General features: G+C 37.7%; 1 protein-coding gene across 1 annotated transcript; it reads left to right on the top strand.

Annotated features, from left to right (window-relative positions):
• Positions 1-1,905: 1,905 nt before the first annotated feature.
• On the top strand, positions 1,906-24,501 carry LOC139713021 (ras-related protein Rab-14). The gene is made up of 7 exons (XM_071624802.1): positions 1,906-2,080; positions 16,713-16,832; positions 18,865-18,979; positions 19,851-19,980; positions 21,188-21,306; positions 22,371-22,439; positions 23,537-24,501. The coding sequence occupies exons 2-7, from the start codon at positions 16,727-16,729 to the stop codon at positions 23,643-23,645; spliced, it is 648 nt and encodes a 215-aa protein (XP_071480903.1). The 5' UTR covers positions 1,906-2,080; positions 16,713-16,726; the 3' UTR covers positions 23,646-24,501.
• Positions 24,502-24,741: the final 240 nt, after the last annotated feature.

Genomic DNA, 24,741 nt, shown 5'->3' with positions numbered 1-24,741 from the left:
GGTAGAAATAAGCTCAATAATTTTTCTGACAGTCTGTGAATAGCAGCAGGAATCGTCTAATAATAATTTTCATTGCAGTAAAACTTGTGCATATATGAATTACAATAGTTATCACTTTTCACTCATCCTTGTTCATAATAGGTCCTATGTGTGAGGCATTTGAATTGTATTTCTTTTATCAGACTTCCTGTCTCAAATAAAACTATAAAGCATGCTCACCCAAACATTACCTTTAGGACTCGGCAAAGACAAAAACAAATAACAACAGTGACTTGATTAACTACAACTCTACCGAGCAACGTTAAAGAAAATTTACGCCAAGAGTTTATTTGTTTCCTATAACTACTTCTATTTTTTCATAATAAATACAGTTTTCTCTAAATCAACGAAAAAATTATTCCTCTTTCATAAACCCACTGAAGATTTGCAAATTACGAGATTTGCAAATTACCTAGCAAAGTTAAAAGGAGGAGGAGGAAGAGGAGGACTCAGAGAACTATACGAAGAAGGAGAAGAAGAAGAAGAAGCCATGAAGAAGAAGAAGAAGAAGAAGAAGAAGAAGAAGAAGACGAAGAAGAAGAAGAAGAAGAAGAAGAAGACTAAATATCTTGCATACTACCCGGTATACATGGCATGCGCTGTGGTGGATGGTATGTATTAGATAGCGATATTTTTCTGTTTCTTGAATGATATTGCTCCGAGGGCTTTGGACCAGTTTAATGCTTTGATGCAAACTGACGCAGGTGGAATCTTTGTCAAATTGGTGCAAAAGATCAGGCTTTCTATAAGTCATGGCTTATTATGGTTAGCTTAATTCCACATAGCAGGGCAATATTTTTAAGAGGTGGAAAAACATTTCCATTTAATTATTTGTTTATCTATTCACAACAGCGTTTAACATGGACATTCCGTATCAGTTTTGCAGGTGCAGTAGACCTTTTTTTTTCTCTGTGAAACAAACTTTGACTGACCACTCACATCATGCTGAAAGACATGACTTGCACGTGTGAAGTCGTGGCTCACTATGGGGATTGTGATGACCATGAGAGCCATTTCATGGCACAGACCGTACATCATGTCGATAAAAGAAAGATATGTATGTTAATCTTTAGTACTTTTAAAATTTCTGTTAATGTCCTACAATTTGCAGTTTATGTGATACAATATTCACCATTTGTTTATTTAGTTTCTGTTGTTTCAATAAGACCATAGCAAAGGTTCACAGTTTTTAGATTTGTCACATTTTCATTTTTTTTTAGGAGATCACTCTTTTTTGTAGCTTTGTCTACTTTATTCTCTGTTGTATTTTCCACTTTATTTTCCACTTCAAGAAACTGGCCTATATAGGCCCACTATTGGACGTACTTGTACGTCCAATAGTGGGCCTATAGGCCTTTAGGACATATCATTATTTTTCTTCAGAGTAGTTGATTTTCCGCATCTTTTCAGAAACAATTTCTAAAGTTTTTTTTCTTTGAGAATACTCTCTTTTTGTGCTTTGTCTACCCTAATTCATTCCTTTCTGTCTTTTCCACTTCGAGAAACTGGATTTTTATTATGTCCTATTTATACGGGCCTATGTTTTTTTTTGTTATAATCTTTCTTCATTCCTTATATAGTTGATTTTCTGCATCTTTTCCCCGTTGACAAGAGAAGAACAGAAACAGCTTCTGAAAGTTCTCATCATACTGCAATATTCCGCATACAACCCGAGTTGAAGAAAGGACTTGAATGTAGGGTATCGTTGGTTTCAAATATCAATCTTATTGTGTAACTGAATTAGTGGGTCTATCATTAACTTTTAGCACCCCACCCTGATGCCTTCTTATTTGCCGGTCAGTGACGTCATACAACGAGAGGAGTATCCAAAGCCGCCATATTGAACTACGGGGTATGACTGTCGCACTGATAACGCCTCTTCCGTGTATTGCCGAACCATAGCTCTTGCATTTGAGATCGTGTATTTTTCGGCTTCCGTAGCTCTTCATCTTGATGTGGTGCTGACAGATCGCAGAATCTCCGTAGAAGCATTTGTTTATCTGCCATTGGAGGCAATTATTTGACGCATTAGGCTCATATCGTAAGTTTTATTATCCAAAACATTGCGTGTGTTGCGGTGACTTCAGTGTGTTTGTGTGTTGTAGATCGTATGATTGATGCGGCGGGGATGAATGGCGCACGGAATCGGTAGGCAGTGCATGCAGTGATGAATGGTACACTGATCAATGGTATACGGTGTGTCGTGGAATGTCTCGCCGGTACCGATGCTCCAGACAAGGCAGTCGCTTGCAATGTTATTCTGTTGATCCAAAGCGTAATTTACAGTTTCGGAAAAAATCATCCGCTCATATAAACGACGTAGATGTAGAAAGAGGCCGGCTAGAATACATCTACTTCCTCATCATGGAATCATTGATATGCCTCTTTGACCTTGATTATTCCTGATCCTGAAGTCCTGAAGATCCTTGCAAAGACAGTTGCAGACTTTTACCACATCACATGCGCATGCCATCCATCCAGTGCAGTGAAACAGTGCTGTCAGTGGTGAATGTCATGTCGTGAATAAACATTACTATAAATTTTAGTCTAAATTCACACATGATATGCTGTCCTACTGATGATTTACTTTCCAGACCTATCCAAGTTGAGTCTAGATATTGTATTTGATCCCAGTTCCAATGGCAATGGCAGTGACACTCACCACAGTAGGACCATCTCCCATGTACAATTGTACATGTAAAAAAACCCAGCACCACCAAGGTTCAATCTCTGCCAAAATTTGACAGTATAGTGGTTTCAATACTCTTGTCTTGTATCATATTGTCTGGCTTCTGTAAATTACACTGTCTGGCAACCTCAGTAATTTGTCAACTTCCTTTGTGCGCCGATATGCGACAGGTGCGCTGACATTACGACAGCGTGCAAAAAATGTAGCCATCATGGCCCGAATTCACGAAGGTGGTTTAAACTTAAACCATGGTACAAATTTAGACCATGGTCTAAAATAAGCGTTAAATAGGCGTACCAATACATGCGCGCATCAATGCCCGCATTTTTACTGGATGCCTGTTAGCGTACGCAATCTATCAATCATATCTACGCAGTAAAAATTTACATAAACCATGGTTTAAATTTAGACCACCTTCGTGAATTCGGACCAATAAGTCTAACTTTTATATATGTCGCTGACGGTCAAAGTTTGGACGGTGTTTTGGTGGAATTATGAGCAACTTGTAACATGTTAGATACTATTACTAAATTGTTCTAGATATCTAGTAAAAGTCCAGTGAACGATTTGCATCGTCACAACCTGAACAGACTGAGCTGAGGCTTCGTTTATTGTATAAACTCAAGAGAGAGAATCACATTTCAAAACGTGTTTTGAATGGCGCTTTAATACGAACGTGATTTGAAATGTGATTCTTGGGGTGCTGGGTTCATCTAACCATCATGTAGTGTTAGTGATTTGTGTGTCGTCATTGCGCGGCTGCTTCCACTGTTGTTCTTGGAAACAGAAGTCAACTGCGTACCGGTACCACCAAACATGCCTTTATCATTTCTGCACAAACAATGGGTGGAAAACACAAATGGCCCTTGCTTTTCTCTGCAACCGGAAACCGCTGAAGTTGACCTGGGCAGCTCCAAGATATAAACTAAGCATTTCTAAATGGCATTGCGTTTATTTACCTATACAGTAGGAAGGTGATCGTGGTCTCAAATGCATTTCAATTAGCCTTTTATTGTCAATTTAGATCAGTGTTTCTTATTGACCGAAAGATCAGTCTGTATCTGGCCGTCGGGGAATGTTCCGCGGAGACTGCGTCTGGCTTCACGGATCCCCTCCGTATACAGACCCAAGTCAATGATTCCGGCTCCTGTGTGGAGCAGTCGCGCACAGATCAAATGTTACGATAAACCAAATTTCAGACAGCTTTTTTACATTCAAACAAGTTTGACATGACATGACATATTATGCAGCAATATTTGGGGTAAATTTCTCACATTGTGCAATCGAAATACAGTAACTCGGTCATAACGCAGAAATTTAATCCATATAGCAACATCGCCGTTCGCTAGCTGTAAGTTGCCATTTTGAATATGTAAGCCAATCACATGCGAGGTACGTGTTTTAGTAAAAAAAACACGTAGAAACTACCTCACATGTGATTGGCTAGTAGATTCATACTGTATGTTTCTGCAGTTTGAACGTGACGACGCGACGGGCTGGTTGATGTGTGTTTTACGTTGAAAATTCTACCAAAATGTTGGATTATTCATTAATCTGGTGAGTGTAGTGCATTCTTGAAATGTTGATTTTACTATACAAAGTGTACAAGCTTAAATTTGCTGACCTACAAACATGTAGGGCCGTGAATTAGACGCAATCGAGAAGGGTGAGGTACCTCACCCAATTTTCCATAGAGACAGTGGTTAAGAACATCCACACAGCGATGGGTACTAATACCTTCCGTCTGTCTACGGAGGAGAGCGATAACGTGAAAAATATAAAAGACTCCTCCGGACAGACGGATCTTTCTGTCTATGTTTCTTACAGCTTTTGAAAACAGAGCTTTGCGTTTATCTATCGCCTGAAAATGTCTCAAATGCTTTAATAGTATCGTGATTCTGCCTTCTAGAAACTTTGTGGTATAGTTCATCCTCACTGGCAGAAGTCAACACCACAAGAAAACAAGTTTTGCAGGAAGACAAGGAAGACAAATTATGCCTGAAAATGTATTATTACTTGCCTTAATGTAGACATTTAAAAACTTCTTTAATTCATACTCTGTTATTATTTGTGCAAAATACAGCATTTGGATCCCCTAAATTGTTCGTATTTTCCTCATTCACCAAGTGGCATACAGCTACAGTGACGCAGCTTGATGCAGCTTGCTTGTGTATGGTTGATGAGTCCTTACATCGTGCATAAAAGTTTGTCCAGCTTTGTAGCAATATTCTACAATATCAGCAGTAGTTCGCTCTAACTACAATATATGTCAAGAATGCAGAAGTACAGTATTGTATCACTTCCTGCAGACTGCGGATGAAACGAGCTTTGGGTACATCGTTGTTGCTGTTTCATGTGTGAGACTTTTTCCTGCACACTTGCTTGTGGTAGCACAAAAATTGCGCAACCGTCCCATGGAGTTTCATGTGTCTATTAACCCGTTGAGGATGAGTCCCGAGTATACTCGGGCAGGGGTCTATGGGAAATGCGTGTTGTAGCAATATCAGACCGTCTTCAACAGGTTAAGTGTCTGAGCACCAGTCCTGTTGAATTGAAGGGTATGGTACTATAGAATATGAAATTATGAAAAAAAACCCACAAATTTTCTCCTCATTTTCAATGGTTATCAGGTTTATTAGCCCACATGAGCTGAAGGCTCAAGTGAGCTATTGCGATAGCTCTTCGTTTGGCGTCCGTCGTGCATCTTGTGTAAACTTTTTACATTTTGCATCGCTCCCAAAGAGTGAATTGTTTTGAGCAATGACAAGAAAGTAGACAACAATATCAATTCTCTCTGACAACCAATTTGGTTCAAGTTTTAGTGAGTGATTGGAAATACGCTTTTAAGTATTTCCTGTGATTTTGCTGCCATCTGGTTTTGTAGAATTCAAGATATCTTGTATATTAAAAGTACAATTGTACAATAGTGCCCAATCAACATTATCATTCTACACTACCCAACCCTACTGGGTACTTACAGTGTATGCGCGCATGCAGTGGCACTTGCATGCTTGGCAAGTGTTGGGGTATTCTACAGTTAGGCTGAGTCCTTGAAGTATTGTGTCTATAGGTCTATCAGCCTACGTGGTGGTAGAACTATAGTAGTGAACTTGCTTGATCGTTTCCTGTAAGTTCCTGTCTATTTCACAAGATTGGGTACGTCATCCAAATCAATGCCAGTACCCAAGGTCACAAATGTGCACTTTAATTGTCATTTCAGAATCCTGTCCTGTAGACTGTAGGTTTCCATAGGGTACACAGGTTTATGATGTCGGTGAATTAAAGAGGAATTCATGCATTACTCAACAATCCTTTCAGTGATGTACAGTATCAGACCTTTGGTCGCAGTCTGTTTTGATAGAACTTCATATTTGTTTTGATTTCCTGAAAATTTTGAGACGATTTAGAAATGGGCCATTCTTTTGAAAATGAAACAAAATCTGATACTGAATACAGGGTCTTAATACAAAAAGAATTGTAAACCTGTGCTGCATTTAGTATTTTTCCCATGGTATCCGTCTATACAATGTAGCTATTGTTTTGTATAAATTTGAACTCGCACTTGGAGCTATTAAGTACATGTACTGTGACACCAATATGCCATGATGAATTACAGGGGAAACTTGAAATATTATGAGCACAGTTTACAATGATGTATAACGAGGTACCAGACGTAAACATGAAACTCACTGTGGTCATTCCCCCCCCCCCCCCCCCCCCGTAAGAAGTGAATCTGTAACACGACTGTTATGATGAGATCAGTTTACAATTTGATGAAATACTTTGTAACTGTTACATGTATAACTAGAGAAGCACTCTGATAGCGCAGACCTCCCCCAAGCATGCAGCTCATTTCCATCACTGATCTTGTTCTTCCATAGAGATATCAGTGATTTCCACCCATACATACTTATACTTCATGCTGAAAGTGTTTATAATAGTGTGCTAAAAGTCTCCCAATTTCCCAATATAGAAGCCTTTGTTACGTCATAAACCCTCAGCTGCACAGCGCGCCTCGCCCGAGCAGAAACTAGAGCACGCACTTTAGTGCGCGCATGCAAACCTCAAAGACGCGCAGCCTGAACCCCCAAGTTCATCGACCCTACCTGCCAAAATATAAAAAATCCTTCATAAATTCCCAAAAAATTCTCGGATCACTACCAAAAGTTAATCATTTGTTACTTGTATCATTCTAAAGCTTTCCTGCAAGTTTCATCCAAATCTGTTCACTACTTTTTAAGTTATTTTGCACACGGACAAATGAACGAACAAACGAACGAACGAACAAACCAACGGTAATGAAAACATATTACCTCCTCCCTTGGCGGAGGTAACAAGCAAGCTGTATAATGACAAGAAAAATCCCCATTACCTACATGTACATAGTACAATGTATGTGAACATAAAAATTCCAAGAGCCCAGATGCTCACTCTTCATTGCTTTGTTTTTGTGTCATGTACATTTGTACAAAGCGCCTTTGTAAGACCTTGCCTGGTACCAGTGTATATTACCGGTATACAAATGTACATATGTACAGTTGCACTCTTGTAGTACAGTATGACAACTAGCATACAGTGTACAGTACATCAGTTCTGGGCTATGACCTGACATGACCTCACACCTAAAGACCTCTCTTTGCTTTGATTATCCCCTTGCATGTCAAAGTATTACTGCTCTCTAATTCCGAAGTGCCTGCGATATTTTGAGAAATAGTGCTATAATTCGCACCGCCGTGAGTGCGTGAACGCTGGAGCAAAACATCTTGAGATCTTTTTATCCAATCATTTAGTTAAACATGTATGATTGAACAGGGCATGAACATGAGGACAATTCAGGCTCACCATTTCAGTAGATTTCTGGCATGCACAGTTTGGTCAACAAATTGGTGCTACCGTATCGGCAATTAGCCAGATATTTTTATCCTTTTGCGTGGGTGCCAAAAATCTTGAGATTTGGATTGTGATGGTTATGCTATTTTGTCCTTGTGAATGCAACTGTAATGTGACCTGAAAAGGGAAGCAGTCACCATTTATTGGTCTTCTATCAAGGGGAATACCCTTCTGTCCCCTGCCAGAAAAGCGTCTCTGGATGTAAACCCCAGTCTATAGCCTAATATGCTCCGCTGTCACATCCATAGCATGTCACTACATGCAGAGGGCAGTGTTTGGCACAGTTGGTCTACATAGCACGTCTGCCTCCAGATCCAAAGGAACTGGGTTCGATTCCCAAGTCTAACTTAGCAATATTTTTTTTTTCCAATTATATTTTTAATGCGCTGACAAAACGTCCTATATAGATGGTAATGTGTGATATCATACTGTTCCCTCTAGTATTAGACCTCTGTCCCTCGGATAGGACATAGAATGCAGGTCCTGTGTGTGAGAGAGTCACAACTCATGCACGTAAAAGACCCAGCTTCATTCATTCATTGCAAAGAGGAGGGTGCATATAGCCCAGTGAAGTGATACTGTGTCACATCCAACTGGACGCCATGTAAGACCAACTAGTGCATCTGAATTTTGGCTATCCAGCCATCTTCTCAGATGGAAATCAAACAAACAAACAAAACAAAACTTTACTGAATACATACCTGTAATGTACATGTACTCACTACCACATATTTCCTGGTAGACAGTCACATCCTATTCATCCTGTCGTCCTTCCTTCTGAGACAAAAAAAAAGTATATAAAAAACAGTAATCAAGCACCTCTCTGTGCACACGTGTAGGATTATGTTCTCTGTGTACCGGTATTCAAAAGTGATTCATGGTATAGCTTTGTACAGGGTAGTATGCATCCTGTTCACATCAATTTGTATAATGCATAACAATGTACCTACCACATCTACACCTACCACATCTACACCTACCGGTAACTTGAAAATTATTGTCCACGTGAGGAATAAGTGCTGCATATTTCCGTTCAGGGAACAAATAAACATAACCCTCTGTTGAGAAACTATTTTAGTGGAGAGATAAAAAGCCATGTTTACATTTAAAAGATTACCTTATACTCACATATGGTCTTAGTACATTTTATTGTCCATACACCAATAAAATTACACCTATACAGACACATATCCCAGTAGTTTCTCTGTCACTGCAGCAGTAATACTTTGACACACTGCTTGTTGTGGTACATATTGTTGGTACATGTACAATGTATAGCATGTCTTTCAAGCTTTGATTACTGTACACTTATGTTTCACCCAGTATATTAGGTTATAAGGCATAACTACAGTGTACATACACTTGTACAGTATACTAGTAGGCCCCCTGTTTTTTAATCTCATCACATCAGTACATGTATTAAATATACACTGTAAGTCATTTAAAAAAGGCAGGTGTGGATTCATTACAGACTCTTTATACAGGCAAGTAGTGCTTCAGAGGCAGCCCTGAAGTGCTTTAACTTTTAGCACAAGTGGGTAAAGTGGGCACATGCGTGCACCATTTGTAATGTACAATGTAGTGGACAATGCGTAGCTCAAAAGTCACTGTCACATATAGCACACTTGTTACATGATACAGAAAGTAATCTACCACACATTTTGTTTGTGGTAAAGCCAGTAAATCTCAAATTGTTATTCTCTTGAAATAATATGTTATCAAGCCCATTTTATCACATCTACGTAAAAAGTTCCTATTGTGAAGTACTGCATACAAGTTCAATTTTGATTTTTAACATTCTGCAGTACAGAAAAAGGATGTAATCCATGTAATGCACCCTTGCTGTCTGTACTGAATTGATTTGAGGTTCAGCAGATTGACACATAGAAACTGCAATTATAAAGTCTGTTTATGAGCTTGTGTACTGTGATAAAATCTGGCAGTCAACTATGGTGGTGATATCAGTTATACTTTCTATCACATACATGTACATGATGTGAGCTGCTGTTTTAGTCAGAATCTTAGTATTTATAGATAAGTAATCTAGCCAGTTGCCCAACTAGAATCATTGTGGTTGTAGTTTTTTATGTTTATATTGTAATTATTATTATCATTATCATCATCTTTATTATCATTTTCATGAATGTTACTATTGTTACTACAACTACAACTACTACTAATATGTGTACTACTTAGAAGAGGATGGCTAGTAACTGATCAATGGGAATCAGTGGGAATGCTGGGGGATGATTGTTCCAATTCTTGTGGGATTCATTTAAGAGTACATTTTGTATCTATTGTTGTGTGAACATTATTTGCTTCAGAATGGTCTCATATTCAAGTAATGTGCAGTTTAATGGTTCCAGGCTAGCATGCCTGTACGGTGACATTACTTGAATATGAGACAATTTTGAAGCAAATAATTTTCACACAACAATGTAGATATATAATGTACATACTCTTAAATGAATCCCACAAGAATTGGAACAATCATCCCCCAGCATTCCCACTGATTCCCACTGATCAGTTACTAGCCATCCCCTTTAAGTACTATCATCATCATCACTATCAGTGGAAGAAGAGTCCCGAGATTCTTGAGTACATGTAGGTGTCTGTGAGAAATGCATATTACAGCAAAATCAGTCCTCAATGGGATAACCACTGTCTATGTTTTATGCATGTTCAGGTTGATAATGAACTGGCGACACTCTGATGATAAAAATTAAAGAATGAGGTCATTCGCATGTACTTTGTTTGTTTGATGATGACAGTAAAAAGATGGGTGTGATTCTTTTTTATGAAGTGCTCTGCAACCCCATACTTCCATAGGACAAGAATGGTAATCATCTGCAAGACAGTTTGTAAATCACACCCATTTGCCTTACACACGTACCCTGTACCTTAATATTGTATTCTCAGTGAAGTACTGTCTTATTATCATTATTACCATTGTTGTTGTTATTATTGTTATTATTATTATTATCATTGTTGTTGTTGTTATTATTATTATTATTATTATTATTATTATTATTATTATTATTATTATTATTATCTCTTTGTATTAAGTACGCACATGGCCGAAGAATCTTGACTGGAGTTGACCGTTACCGATGAGGATACTTTTTAATGTCCGTGTATTCACTGACCGGTGCTACAATGGATTAGTTGTGGTTTTCGAATGTACAGTACCTTGGTGGGCAGTGAATTCATTGGGCCACCCATGAATCGCCATGCTACAGTATGTACCCACATACACTGTATGTGCCCACATTTCTGGGATGTTTGCTGCATGTGCATATCTGTGACATGTCAATAATAATTTGGCTGTAGTGATACACTTTGTATATTGTATGCCTACTTGTATACATGTACAGTATATTGAGTACATGTATGTCAGCAGAAAAAGTGATTCTTTGTACCATACATTGTAGATTTTATACACAGTATTACGAGTCATCGTGATTGATTTACATTGTACTTTTTTTTCTCGAGATGATGAAGTATTTGCTTCACATGAAATGATGCACTCGCACTTTGGTAGCTTAGCATTTAATTTCACTTCATCAATTGAAATATTCAAACATTGACTGATATTTCATCTTCATCTGTGACTTGACTGATAGTTATGAGCAGTTACACTTTAAAATGGAACAGAGAGAGAATGTTAAAAAAAACCCCCAAAACAAGGAAATTTATGCAGGAAATCAATGCAACCTGTACCTGTGACATGGTACCAGTAATTTACAGCCCAATTGCAATTTGTAATGTGGACCTCTATAATCTACTCTAAATAATGAATGGATTATCATGCAGTCAGTGATAATCTCCATAAACAATATTGAAGGGCTTTTCTAGAACAGCCCTTTGGAGAACATAAAAACTGTGAGAATCTTTGCTGGAAGTTTGATTTCCAAGAACACATGTGGGCATTGTCTTGTATCTAGTATTATTACTCTGACTGATTGGGCAGAAAGCATGATTACAAGTGCACATATGTGGATGTGATTGGGTTCCCCCCCCCCATTTTAATATAATTTGTCATGCCTTGAATTGATAGTGCAGTGTAGGTAAACTTCACTTCTTATTTTAAGGAGGGCGGAGGGAGTTACAGTGTATAGCTTAAAATTAATGGGTTTTATGCTTTGTTAGAGTGCGTGTTCAAGGCCATAAAGTTAATTAACTGCCAACTGATGCTCTTGTACCATTAGAACTAACAGTGCATGTCTATGTTGTGGGGAGATTGTGCAGGTAGGTACAATGTATGACAATGATTGTATCATCTGACTTTTAACAATCTGGTGGGCATTATGTGAGATGTTTCACCTGTTTGCCCAAAGTGGGAATTTACATGTACATTTGTCGGCAAGGGCCCCTATATACAGTGGGTTTCTGTCGCCCAGGACTAACAGTCAGGTGGGTTTTTAGCATCCTGCTCTTTGATTATGCACAGTCAAACAATGTGGATGGAATGTTTATAGGGATGAATAGCATATACTGAATTCAGAATACACACAACAGATGCTCATATGAGAAGGCATTTTAGTGCTATTATTATCACATTTGCTGTTTTAGACATGGAATGCACATCTTTGTATTTACTATGACCATAAGGGTCAGCATCATATACAGGAAGAAAATATCAAACAACCTGAACTGTGCAAAGTTAAAGGAGACCTCCAGATGATTTTCAGATTTTTACATTTGAACAACTATAAATTAGTTACACTGAGGACAGAGTTTCAGAATTTGTGATAATTGGGATGAAGAATAAGAATACAGCTGTATTATCAAAATTTAGAACAAATTGCAATGAACAAGGATGATGACATGGCAGAGTCACCATAAGAATGCATGAGTTGGGGCTCAAGGAAGCAGAACAAAAGAATAAGGTATGCATAGATTATACCACAGGTGAACTTGCAAGCAAGCGGTATTGTAATGAAATTACACTGCTACATTTCTGAAATATGTGAACCTCCTATGTCATCATCCTTGTTCAGTGTAATATGTTTAAGATTTTTCAAAGTATTGTTTCTCTGCTCAAGAACCACAATAAATTCCCCAAATCCCTACATGGAGTTGTCGATTTATGTACTATATGATGTGAAATTATGAAAATCGTCTGGAATGTCCCTTTAAGCAACATTTCACTTTCATACAGTAATAAGTTCTTTCATATCACAGGATTACTGTATGTACATGTAGGAAGAATTGACTCTGTGGATTGTTGATAGTGTACTTGTGTGAAGCTCCTGTACACAGTTCGTGTATTCAGTTTATTCAGTTGTGTGAATATGCACACTACTGATGGTTGTGATGCTTCATTACCCAAACAATGCCTCTGGAGGATCTGAAATTTTATACTTATCAACTGTGCAGTGAAAGAGTGGCAACCTTTTTTCTCGAGCACTGTGGTTGATAAACAATACTTGATTAGCTGTGACTTGATATGAGTGACAGAGTCTTAGTACAGTGGAATGCTAGCATTGATAGGAAGAAGAAACATGAATGACACTGACAGTTACACTTTCTGGTGACATACATCACATACATATAAACATATGTACTGTGTATTATTAAAGGACAAGTTCACCTTCATAGACATGTGGGTTGAGTGAATGCAGCAATATTAGTAGAACACATCAATGAGAGTTTGAGGAAAATCGGACAATCCGTTCAAAAGTTATGAATTTTTGAAGTTTCTGCTCAGTCACGGCTGGATGAGAAGACTACTATAGCTTGTGATGTTATAGGAGTACAACTATATAAAGAAAGTATAAAGAAAATTCAAGATATTCTCACTTTTCTCACATAATAAAAGAACACTCGACTTCTTTCTTTCAGAAGTCAGGGGGAATAATATTACCCCTAACATAAGTCAGTAACAAGTCGAGGAAATGTGCACTTTATTCAAAAAGTCAAGTTTTGTAAAATTCTCTTTTTATTTTCCTTATATCGTTGTACGCATGTGACATCATACACTGTAGTAGTCTTCTCCTCCACCAGTGATTGCACAGATATCTTACAAATTCATAACTTTTGAACGATTGTCGGATTTTCCCCAAACTTTCACTGATGTGTTCTACTAACATTGTTGCCTTCACTCGATCCACATGTATATAAAGGTGAACTTGTCCTTTAAAGCTATTTTGCCTTTGATTGAAACTTATGTGATTTCTTTAACTTAATTTGTATCAAGAGTACAGATGCAGCTGTAAAAGTCACATGCAGGAATTATTGTTGTTTCTTTTCTTTTTTTTTTGCAATGCAATGCGAAAATCAATTGTATTTGCCACCATTTACACAAGCCCCCCCCCCCCCCCCCCCAAAAAAAAAAAAAAAAATCACTTGGCTGCAAATTAGGAGCTTCAAATCTCTGGACTGAGCATGCGTGAGCAATGACCGAAGTATGACGCTGGGCACGGGAGTGTGTTGACCTATGGGTGGCGAGTTACATTCGATTTATGGGATTTTAAAAAAAAAAATCAGGGGCACACAAAGAAATTTACAAAAATAAAGATGGACTGATTTATGGTTTTAACTTCACTTTGCAAACATTGATTTTCAAAAACCATTATATCAAGTGTGTGTGTGTGTGTGTGAACAGGACAAGTGAGTGCTAACCCCCCCATGTAAAGGTTGCAACTCCCAGGAGTCGTAGTCATTAAGTGTGAAAGGCCCTAGTGCAGCCTGCTGTTCATGTCTCTAGAGCACAAGGCATGTCCTTTGTGATGCAAATCGGGGAGAACAATTGTCTACTTTCAGGCTGCCTGTATTATACATTGTTCTCCACACATGTGCACTCTCCACACATAGAGCAGACCGATTTGAGCCTTAACCACTCTGGTTACCGTAATTAAAGTACATTGTATGATATGTATCACTTACAATTTTCCTTTAAATAGTGGGATTCACACGTAGGGTATGCACATTGTAAACCAGACAGTGCTTTTCAATGTGCATGCCCTCCGTGTGAATCCTGCCACTTCCCCGCGTCTCACCGAGCAATGCTGTGTGCAAGCATTACGAATATCAACACTCTGTCCCTCGGAGAGGACATTTATGGAGGTCCTGTGTGTGTGTTAGCAACGACACACGCACGTAAAAGATCCCACTTCAATCATTCATTCATCCCAAAGAGCAGGGTGCCGACCCCTCGTGGTTCGCCCCAGGTGACTAGCAATACCTAGCAAACGGTATCAACCAGGCACACACTGTGCCCTATGCTTGAATGAATGAATGAACACGTAGGGGGAGTAGCGAGATATAAATCTTGAGATTTGCGCTGCGATCGAAGTCATGAGATTTTGACTGTGTGGACCCAAAAATCCCAGTGATTATTGCAATCAGCATCATGATGCAAATCCCAAGAAATCTTCTGCTTATTTCTGAATTATCATGATGATTCACCCCTTTGGTGACCATGTGAATGCTTGGGCAAATAATCTCGAGATTTTATAGCCCATTATTCAAAGTGCACATCATAATTGTGTGGGCACCACACCTTTATGACATGCAAGACAAAAGGGCAAAAGAGAAGCATTTTAAATGCAATGAAGCACACTGCGTGCGCCAGTCTGACTGATTTCATGCATTAGCAGATCCGTTGTAAAATTATCGCGATTGGCAGTTAGTGGGAAATTTCTGTCCTTGTGAACGTTTGCAAAAATTGTTGAGATTTTTATCACTATCGTTATCCTGCTATATCTCTGTCCATGTGAATGCTTGCATAAAAAAATCTTGAGATATGGATTGTGATTGTTATCCTCCTATTTTGTATGTGTGAATGCAGCTTATAAATATTGGTCATCACCTTAATACGCACCTACAAACTTTTGGCATTCAGCCAAGCTTAAATGAGCATGTTAAACATCATGAATATTAGACAAGGAAATTTGTTTTTAAATGCAATACTCAAAATAAGTTGTACATTGTGCCTGGTTTGTTATGGATATCAGTTATCACATGACATTACTGAGCTGTGTAAAGACTAATGCAGCTTTTGAGCTTACAAAGTACAAGTTTGTATATGAAGGATAATTGGATGATTTGCTTCTGTACAATTTGACAAAGGATACAGTGCACGAAGTGTACATCTTTTGGACCTTTCCTTCATCTAGTCCATTTCAAACATTGTTTCTGACATCAGTCAGTGTGATAAGGGGTCGATAGAAAATTCATCCACCTGCACTCATGAATGATTTTAAACTGGAAAATGCTATCATACTTTTTTATTGAAATATTAAATTCATAAAGACAATTCTGTGACTAAGGGTTCAGTTTCAGGGATTAGCCGTCGTTTGTCAGGATTTGGTTATACACAAAGGCATATGAAAGACCAAACCATTGGTTTAAACCACTGCACTACTATGTGGTGGATGTACACGCATCATGTACAAGCAATGTAACACTACACGTATTAAACAAGGGACTACAGCTTTCTTCACTGGATAATTAAAGGGTGTGTACAGTTCTGGTCGAGGTGAAGATTTAGCTTTTAACGTTTTGCAAGATATTCAGAAACCACTCTATGAGATGTCAAAGAGCATGCAGTTCTAATGGGTATCAAAAGTTTATTCGATGATAATCGGTTTTGAAATGGCTGAGATATCCAAAAACAAGGTGAAACAAAGAGATCCTAATAAAGTTGTGGCATGTCGCCTTTTATTATTAGCACTTTTTTGGATATCTCAGCCATTGAAAACCAATTTTCATCTAATAAACGTTGAATTCTTCTTAAAATTACATGCTCTTTCATATTTCATAAGAGGCTTTTCATTATCTCAATTAGGAATGTTCAAAACATGAATCCCTAGTTGAACCTCAACCAGTACTGTACAGCCCCTTTAAGTACAGTGTGCACATAGGGTCATCCACCTCTATCAATGTGTTTCCAGTTTGTATTCTACTATACAATGTGTGTAAGAGTGTTTTGGTTTCATGTTGCACACACAATTGCATTTGCACACTATGGTAGCGCAGTACTGTTGACATTAATACTACAAAAGGTACAAATGTACTGTAGAAGGGCATGCTACGATGATAATAGTCCCATGTACTCAGCTTTATGTCTTGTTTTTGTTATATCTTTCAGGCACACATCTCGCCATGGCTGCCGGGCCATACAACTACTCTTATATTTTCAAATACATCATCATAGGAGACATGGGAGTGGGGAAGTCATGTCTCTTACATCAGTTTACAGAGAAAAAATGTAAGTATGATAAACTATCTGCTGTTTATTTCTGTGTAATCTGAATTCATACAATTCTGTATTAAGCGTATCAGTTAAAATGACTACTAATGAAGCAAAGATGCCAGTTCTGTCAACTAAAATTATATCGTAAAGAGAAATAGTTAATATGCAATACAGCAATTACAAATTATATCACGCTTTTACATTTAAAGATAATGTAGAAATAATTTTATTGTAACTGTATGTATGTATTGAATTTTGTTTTACGTAATTGTGCTACATTTGTATTTTTAAATCCATCCGTCTCCATTACAAAGTTTTCTCAAAAATGAATGTTATGTAAAACATTCATCTTTCTTTTTTTTTTTAAGGTTAACTGCAGTAAAACATTTTCATACATGTAATACTGCTTGTTCCTTTGATTTGATAACAAAAATGCACACTGTGTATTGTATTATTGTGACGTCGTAATATATACAGTATGTAATTATCATTGCAACATGTAACAATGCCTGCTTTTCCTTTCGGAGATTTTAGGCGCCTTTCAGTATTTGATCAGTGGTGCATGAGATAGGGTGCATATATTATTCCCTCACCGTCGGCGAGACTTTTATTATCACTGATGATGTGTGTTCAGCTTCATTCCATTACATGGTTTAAAAGCCCCAGTGGGTGGTTCACTCTGTTCAATGTACATTGAACCTTGCACATTGCCCAGTATGTTTAGGCACCGTTGCTGTTCACAGAAGCCACTTTCTTATATTGCACTGTATTTGTTTACTATGAAATTAGATTCAAGTTTCCCAAGGTTTGATGGTGTATTTAAAGTAAAGCAAAAGAGAGGAATGTAGCTGAAAATTAAGTTGTGTACTTCAAGGACAATATATTAATGTAAAGAATGACATGACACAGGCATCTTGAGATGATGTACTGTAGGTACAATTTATAGATATTTAGTTGTCTTTTTTTTTTTAAATCTAGAGTGTTTTCCATTGCTTTGTGAGGTGTAGGTGCATCATGTTTCGTAATACCCATTACAAGGAGTATCTGACAGTTGACACACATGTAGGTAGAGTGTAATATTTATTTACAATTGTATTTCTCAGCAAAGATTTACATGTATCAATGCTTTTACAGCATAGAGGCAATCATTCAGAATTTTCAATGCAGTGTGATCTACACTGAGAAAGACAATACCACGATGTATTATCAAATGCTTGAAAGAAGTGTTATTCATGGGTTTTAATGTGAGAAGACAGCATCAAGCTTTTAAAGGCATGTATTGGTTGCCAGCTGTTTGAAGTCTGTAAAGTGTGCATGCTCTTTGTAGAATTTAGGTGAATGCCTCTTGCAAGCCGAACTTACTTTGTGGCAGTTGTAATCTGGGCTTGACATTTGCCATTTTTACCAAATGGCATATTTATAGATTCCAAATTCTAGCAGTAGCTTCTATGTGCATTGTAGTTGGTTCAGGAAGAAGTGAAAGCATTCCATGAATTTCCTTTTTCTGTCTCACTGTCTTTCTCTCCCCATCTCCTGTTTGTTTGACTGACATTCTGTCTGTCTGTCTGTCTGTCTGTCTGTCTGTCTGTCTGTCTGTTTCTCTTTCTGTATGCCACTCAAAATATTCTAGAAGTGTACAACTACCCTTGAACAAAAAAAAAAAAAGATTAAAAATCTCTAATGGTTTTATAGAATGTGTAAAATCATGTGCCTTAAATTTATTGCTATTAAAGTGCATCACTTCATGCAAAGAATTATGAATATTAATTAGTAGGACACTTCAGTATTTTGCAAATAATGACTAGAAACTGCCCTCAAAGAGCTGTGTATGTGTAGTAGACTGCTATAGGGTCATTCATACCGGCAGTGAAAAATCCCAACATTACACTCGGAAACTTGCTATTTTACTGCTATGCTAAGTGCCACTGGCAGAAAAATTCATTGTACAGTGGGGTGTGGTTTTTCCAACTGCGTGTATGAGTTTGCAGTTGGGAACCATCATTTCAAAAATCTATCATGAAGTGTCCGGCTTTCTCTCTTCCCACAGTCATGGCAGATTGCCCACACACAATCGGAGTGGAGTTTGGGACAAGGATAATTGAAGTGTCGGGACAGAAGATCAAATTACAGATCTGGGATACAGCAGGACAAGAGAGATTCAGGTTAGAACAACAACAACAGCAGTAGCAGCAGCAACAACAACAACAACAACAACAAATGTAGATAAATGAATGTATATAATTTATACAATACAGAAACAGACAGTGGTTGGAATTACATCATTTTTGTTTGTTTGTTTGTTTTTTGTGTTTTTCAAAATAATGCTGACCTTTATGGTGCACCGCAATTTATTAGGCCATTAGTAAGTATAGATTATTTGTTAATACAAACAGTTTACTAATTAAAGTTTCTCAGATATGAACTGTCAAACCACAACAGAGGAAGATCATGTACACCATACGGAGAACTTTAAAGATAAATTATGATTGACTAAGTCAAAAGCTGTAGATACATGTACAACTGTAGATCGATCTATACATATTCCAATACTGGTGCAGATATCGGAAATGTATGAAGTACAATAAGTCTGTAAATTGATCAATACATGAACTCTTGAATTGTTTTGTCTATTAAACTAAAATAGACTATTGACAATATATCTTGGAACTACAACTGTATCTTATTAATTCTAAGTTCATGTGGAACTGCTCCCTTAAGTGACAGCTTAAAATATAAGTGAGAGGTATGATAATAAGATTATCGTTCTCTGAAAATGAAATCATACATTCAGATTATGAAATGTTTTGGAATAAGTTTTACATAGAGACATGCAGACTGAAATGTTCAGTAAGAAAAAAACAGGGAGAAAAGATGTTGCTAGAAATTTATATCAAATATCTTATGATTGTATCATAATTACTTCATAGTCCCATCGCTACTAGATGTGAGCTAGTCAGTCTCTGAAGGAAGTAGTATTTGGCATGGTATTTACACTTTTCAAAATTTGTACCACAAACTCATCTGCCCCACCAGAGCGGTAACGAGGAGCTACTATCGTGGCGCTGCGGGAGCGTTAATGGTCTACGACATCACGAGGCGAAGCACGTACAACCATCTCAGCAGCTGGCTTACCGACGCCAGGAATCTCACCAACCCGAACACAGTATGTCGACTTCCTAATGATGTACTATTTTAGTCTTTGTTCAAGTTAGCAAATCTCAGGCAGAAAGGAATTAATGAAATAAGATTATTGTCAGGAAAATCAGTCATGAAGGAGAGTGTGATATGAACTGAAGTTTTAAGAGAATTTATTACCGGTACCTTAATACTCCTAACTCCTGTCCTTCAACCAAATTCCCATCAAAAAGGGAAAGATATCCAAAATGAAATAAATGAAGTTCACAAACGTGTGATGATGATGAAGATCTTGTGGCAACAAAAACGAGAAACCAAATTTTGGGTGATAGTTGCCATTGAATATAGTTAGCCTAGAGTGTGTGTGATCCCTTGTATGCACTGTGTCACAGTAGAAGCCAATGGTCTACTGTAAAAGCAGAGATTTGGCATGCGTTGAAATTAAATTCTCTTAAAGGGACATTCCAGACGATTTTCATAATTTCACATCATGTAGGACATAAATCGACAACTCCATGTATAGATTTGTGAAATTTATTGTGGTTCTTGAACAGAGAAACAATAGTTTGAAAAACTTTATACAAATTACACTGAACAAGGATGATGACATAGGAGGTTCACATATTTCAAAAATGAAGCAGTGTAATTCTATTACAATACCGCTTGCTTGCGAGTTCACCTGTGTATAATGCATGCATGCCTTCTTCTTTTGTTCGGCTTCCTTGAGCCCCAACTCATGCATTCTTATGGTGACTCTGCCATGTCGTCATCCTTGTTCATTGCAATTTGTTCTAAATTTTGAAAATATTCTTATTCTTCATCCCAGTTATCACAAATTCTGAAACTCTGTCCTCAGTTTAACTAATTTATAGTTAATCAAATGTAAAAATCTGAAAATCATCCGGAGGTCTCCTTTAAATACAAAGGTGATTTTGTATTTAAAGTCCAAACTCTTTTACGTGTCTTTATTATTGTACCCTGATATGTTAAGAAACCTGGGGCCTGTTGCCTTAAACTATTATCCTGAGAAAACTGTTAATAGAGCTCTTTTCCCTTTAGTCAATGGCAGATTCATGCTAACCTGAGTTTTCTCTTACCAGAGTTTTTCTCATTTAAAAAGTTTTATGCAACAGGACCATGATATTTCAAGGTCACTGTCATTGTATTTTGTAGGTCCTCATTCTAATAAGAATCCCCCGTACCTCCGTTTTTGTTGTTGTTGTCTATAATTGCAGGTAATATTCCTCATTGGTAACAAGAGTGACCTAGAAGCGCAAAGAGATGTCACATACGAAGAGGCCAAGCAGTTTGCAGAAGAGAACGGTCTGCTCTTCCTAGAAGCCAGTGCAAAGACGTAAGATGCAAAGCCGTCTCCAGTGGAATGGCTTTCCCTTGTCCAGATGTATTCAATTTACATGATAATTAAATATACGGTACTAAGCTTCTATATAGCATGATATAGCAAAATAAATGTTCCCGTGACGCTTTACAATTTTGAATTTTTTCGGAAAAAAAAGCATTTTAACTAATTGCATTCAAGGTGAAAATAAAAGTAACTATAGTAAACGTACAACACACAACAAAGGCTGTGTGAATCAATATACCTGCAGAGAAATGTTTACTTTACAAATTGTTGAAGTCTTCAAGGAGAATTTTAAATGCATTATTTACCATTTGCAGATGAAACAAAAACCCAACTTTAGTGCTTCAAAATAGTTAAAAATTGTGAGTTAGGGATAGGAACAACGAATGTAAAAATGTTAATCAGTATCAAATCAAAGCATGACCTATTCTCTTGGACAACATATTAACATTTGATGGAAACCTGTAATGAAGGATGTGATTACTGAAACCAATATAAGACAGAGTCACTGATATAATGTGCGTTTCTCTCTTTAGCAGAGCTGGTAGGTCTCCTTGATTCTGGAGGAGGTTTCCTGAACACTACATTATCTCCTCATGTCTAATTAGAAAATAAAAGGATATTCCTGCTTTGTAAATTATTTTTGCCCGTTCAGATGTATGTACTGTTCAAGTATCTCCTTGATTGCTCTTTGGAATCTTTGTGATTTTAATGGGTAAATGCTGGTAGCTTTGCTTTCAGACTTTTTATGCATTGTGCACTATTTGTTTTATAAATGATATTTTGTTAAACTTCAACAAAATGATATTCCCATCATATTGAGGTGTATAGGTTTTTAGAGGATGACCAAAATGCAAGTGCTCGCTGAAGGATGGCAGTTACCACGTTAGATTTTGGATAGAACTGACTCGCAACTGATTGACAGATTGTCTTTCATCGACGTAAACACTGATTATTTCAGTGTTTAAAAAACAAACAAAAACGACAACTCACTGCAGGAATCATTATATGGAATAAAACTTTATAACTGTCTTGTCATTGATTCTCTTTCACAGGGGTGACCATGTAGAAGAAGCATTCCTGGATACTGCCAAAAAGATCTACCAAAATATTCAGGATGGAAGGTGAGTCTTGTAAACTTTTTATGTGCCACGTTCGCACGCCCGACTCAGTCGACGGCGTGCCAACTTCACATTGCTCAAACGCACAAAGCCGCCCAAACCGAGTGATAAATTGCTAAACACCACAGTACAACGAAAGCATTTATCGTGATTCCGTTCCTTTCATATTTAGCTTGCATTTTATGTGGTGATTGACTAGCAATCGGTGTTTCCTACTGGATTTGGATATAAATTCTAAGTTTCTGCCACTGTTTTGTGTGCAAAAGTCCTGCTTTACAGTAATGTAACTACTGCTTATTTGAAAGAAAAACAATCATAGATTTGATGTACAATTTACATCAAAGCAAAGCTTGGTATTTTCTCTACAACTGTGATCACCACTTGTCCTTTGGCAAGAGAAATCTAAAAAACTTGCATAGATTTGAAAAACAGCAAAGTATGACTCCGTTGGTGTCTCAGAATAATGTGGCACACAGGGGGTTTCCACCATGGCACATAAAGAGTGAAGTTACACATGCTGCTGGTTCATGTAGATGCCTCACCTGTCAGAACAAAGAACATTAATAGAAAACATTAATTTTTTAATGGAACAGGAGGCTTCTATTTTTCAAGTGACTGTCATAGGTAGCTCTAAATTTGCACAGAAGAGAAAGACATCTTATTTCTGTAGTAATTGGAAAGTGTTCGGAGTGTCAAACATTTTTGCTTCATAGGTGGCCAAAACATTACAAATTGATGACGGCAGTTGGGTGTGTTGGATTGTGCTAAGATCGCCATAAGATTCTAACTTGCTGTATGTCTGATTCATATTTCTGATTTAGCCCAACCTGTTTGTCATGTTTGGATGTTGCATGGCAAATGATAGTTGCCCTGTCATTTTGAGAAGTTAATTATAATCCTTTAAGTATTTCACTTTAATTGGTATCCTTTGGAGTGTTTCCATCTGAGGTAATGTTAATTTGAATTCATTATTGATCTGTATTAGTAAGAGATTATGACGTGATTAAATGTCAAAATCGGTACAATTTTCATGATATTTTTCTGGTTTCAAAATGACCATGCTGTATGAATTCTTTCTCTGTCTCATCTTCCGTACGCAGTCTTGATCTAAATGCCGCTGAATCAGGGGTACAACACAAGCCCGCCGCACCCCGGAGCAATCAACTGAACACAGACCAACAGCCGGGTAAAGAGGGCTGCGCGTGCTAACAAAGCATCGACATCACTTCTGTCTCTTTAGATCTGTCTCTTCGTGTCCGCTCGCTTGGAAGAAAAAAAAAGAAAGGTCTCTGATTCAACTGTGCTCACAGTCAGTGGGATGAGGATGAAATTCACAGCGAAATAGAGTTTGATGGGTCGACATTGGGCTGGTTTGTTTGTTTGTCTGTTCTGCATTTCCACGATCACTGCCAGTGGCGGTTGAAGGCAGTGGTTTTGACCAGTGGGTATTGCAAACTATCAGAGAATGAGCTTCCCCATTAGATATGTAGAGTAATCTGTGCACATGATATTACCAATACAGGTGACCGTTCATTGTTCTGTAATAATGCAATGCTCACAGCATTTTGACGTGTGATGATCAATTTTATAGCATAACCATTTTCATTGAGGCAGTCGTGGTATATGTCTGGCTACTGTCATAATCTTCATGCCAGCTGTATCTCTTTCGTACTTCAGCATTTATTTTCCAGTGAACCTGATGGAAATTAAGAATAGTTAGCTTTCCTTTTCAACCCGTTGTTGGATGTACATTGTAGTTTTCTGCTCTCATTGTCCATCTAAGGACGTTCTTGCCTGTGGAGAAACAAACGGTGATGCGTTTCACAGGAACGTGTGCAAAAATCATGTCTTGCATGACGTATACAGTGGTGAAACTGCTGCTAAACTGTACATTGTGCAAGAAATGGTTGTGCTACAAACTAAGCTGTACATATGTTGATGAGATTTTGCAATGAACTGGCTAACGAAAGACCTCGTGGTGGAAATTGATGGCAGAAATGGTGTGAAATGAATTGTTCAATGCTGTGAGCATGATTGGGAGATCAGCACTTATATGCAGTGGGGGTGGGGGGGGGGAGCTGGGGGAGATTATATTGATCTCCAGCTATTGGTAATCACATTATCAGCAGAATACATCATTGTAGATTAGGGGGAACAAGCAACAACAAATTTTGGTATAACAATGTTCGAGTGGTAGTCTCTTTTGTTTACTCAGCTTGGCTTGCGGAGTGCTCTTGAAAAGTTGGGATGAGGCATAGATGTAGAATGAACTCTTTCTGTCTCTAACAGGGCTGTATGTGAGCCA

The sequence above is a fragment of the Diadema antillarum genome, unplaced genomic scaffold (genome assembly GCF_040938485.1).
Source record: "Diadema antillarum isolate AM-2024a unplaced genomic scaffold, OU_Dant_1.0 scf00000042, whole genome shotgun sequence".
NCBI classification, from domain to species: Eukaryota; Metazoa; Echinodermata; class Echinoidea; order Diadematoida; family Diadematidae; genus Diadema; species Diadema antillarum.
Note: the sequence above shows the minus strand (reverse complement) of the source record. Positions and strands in the feature narration are given on the sequence as shown.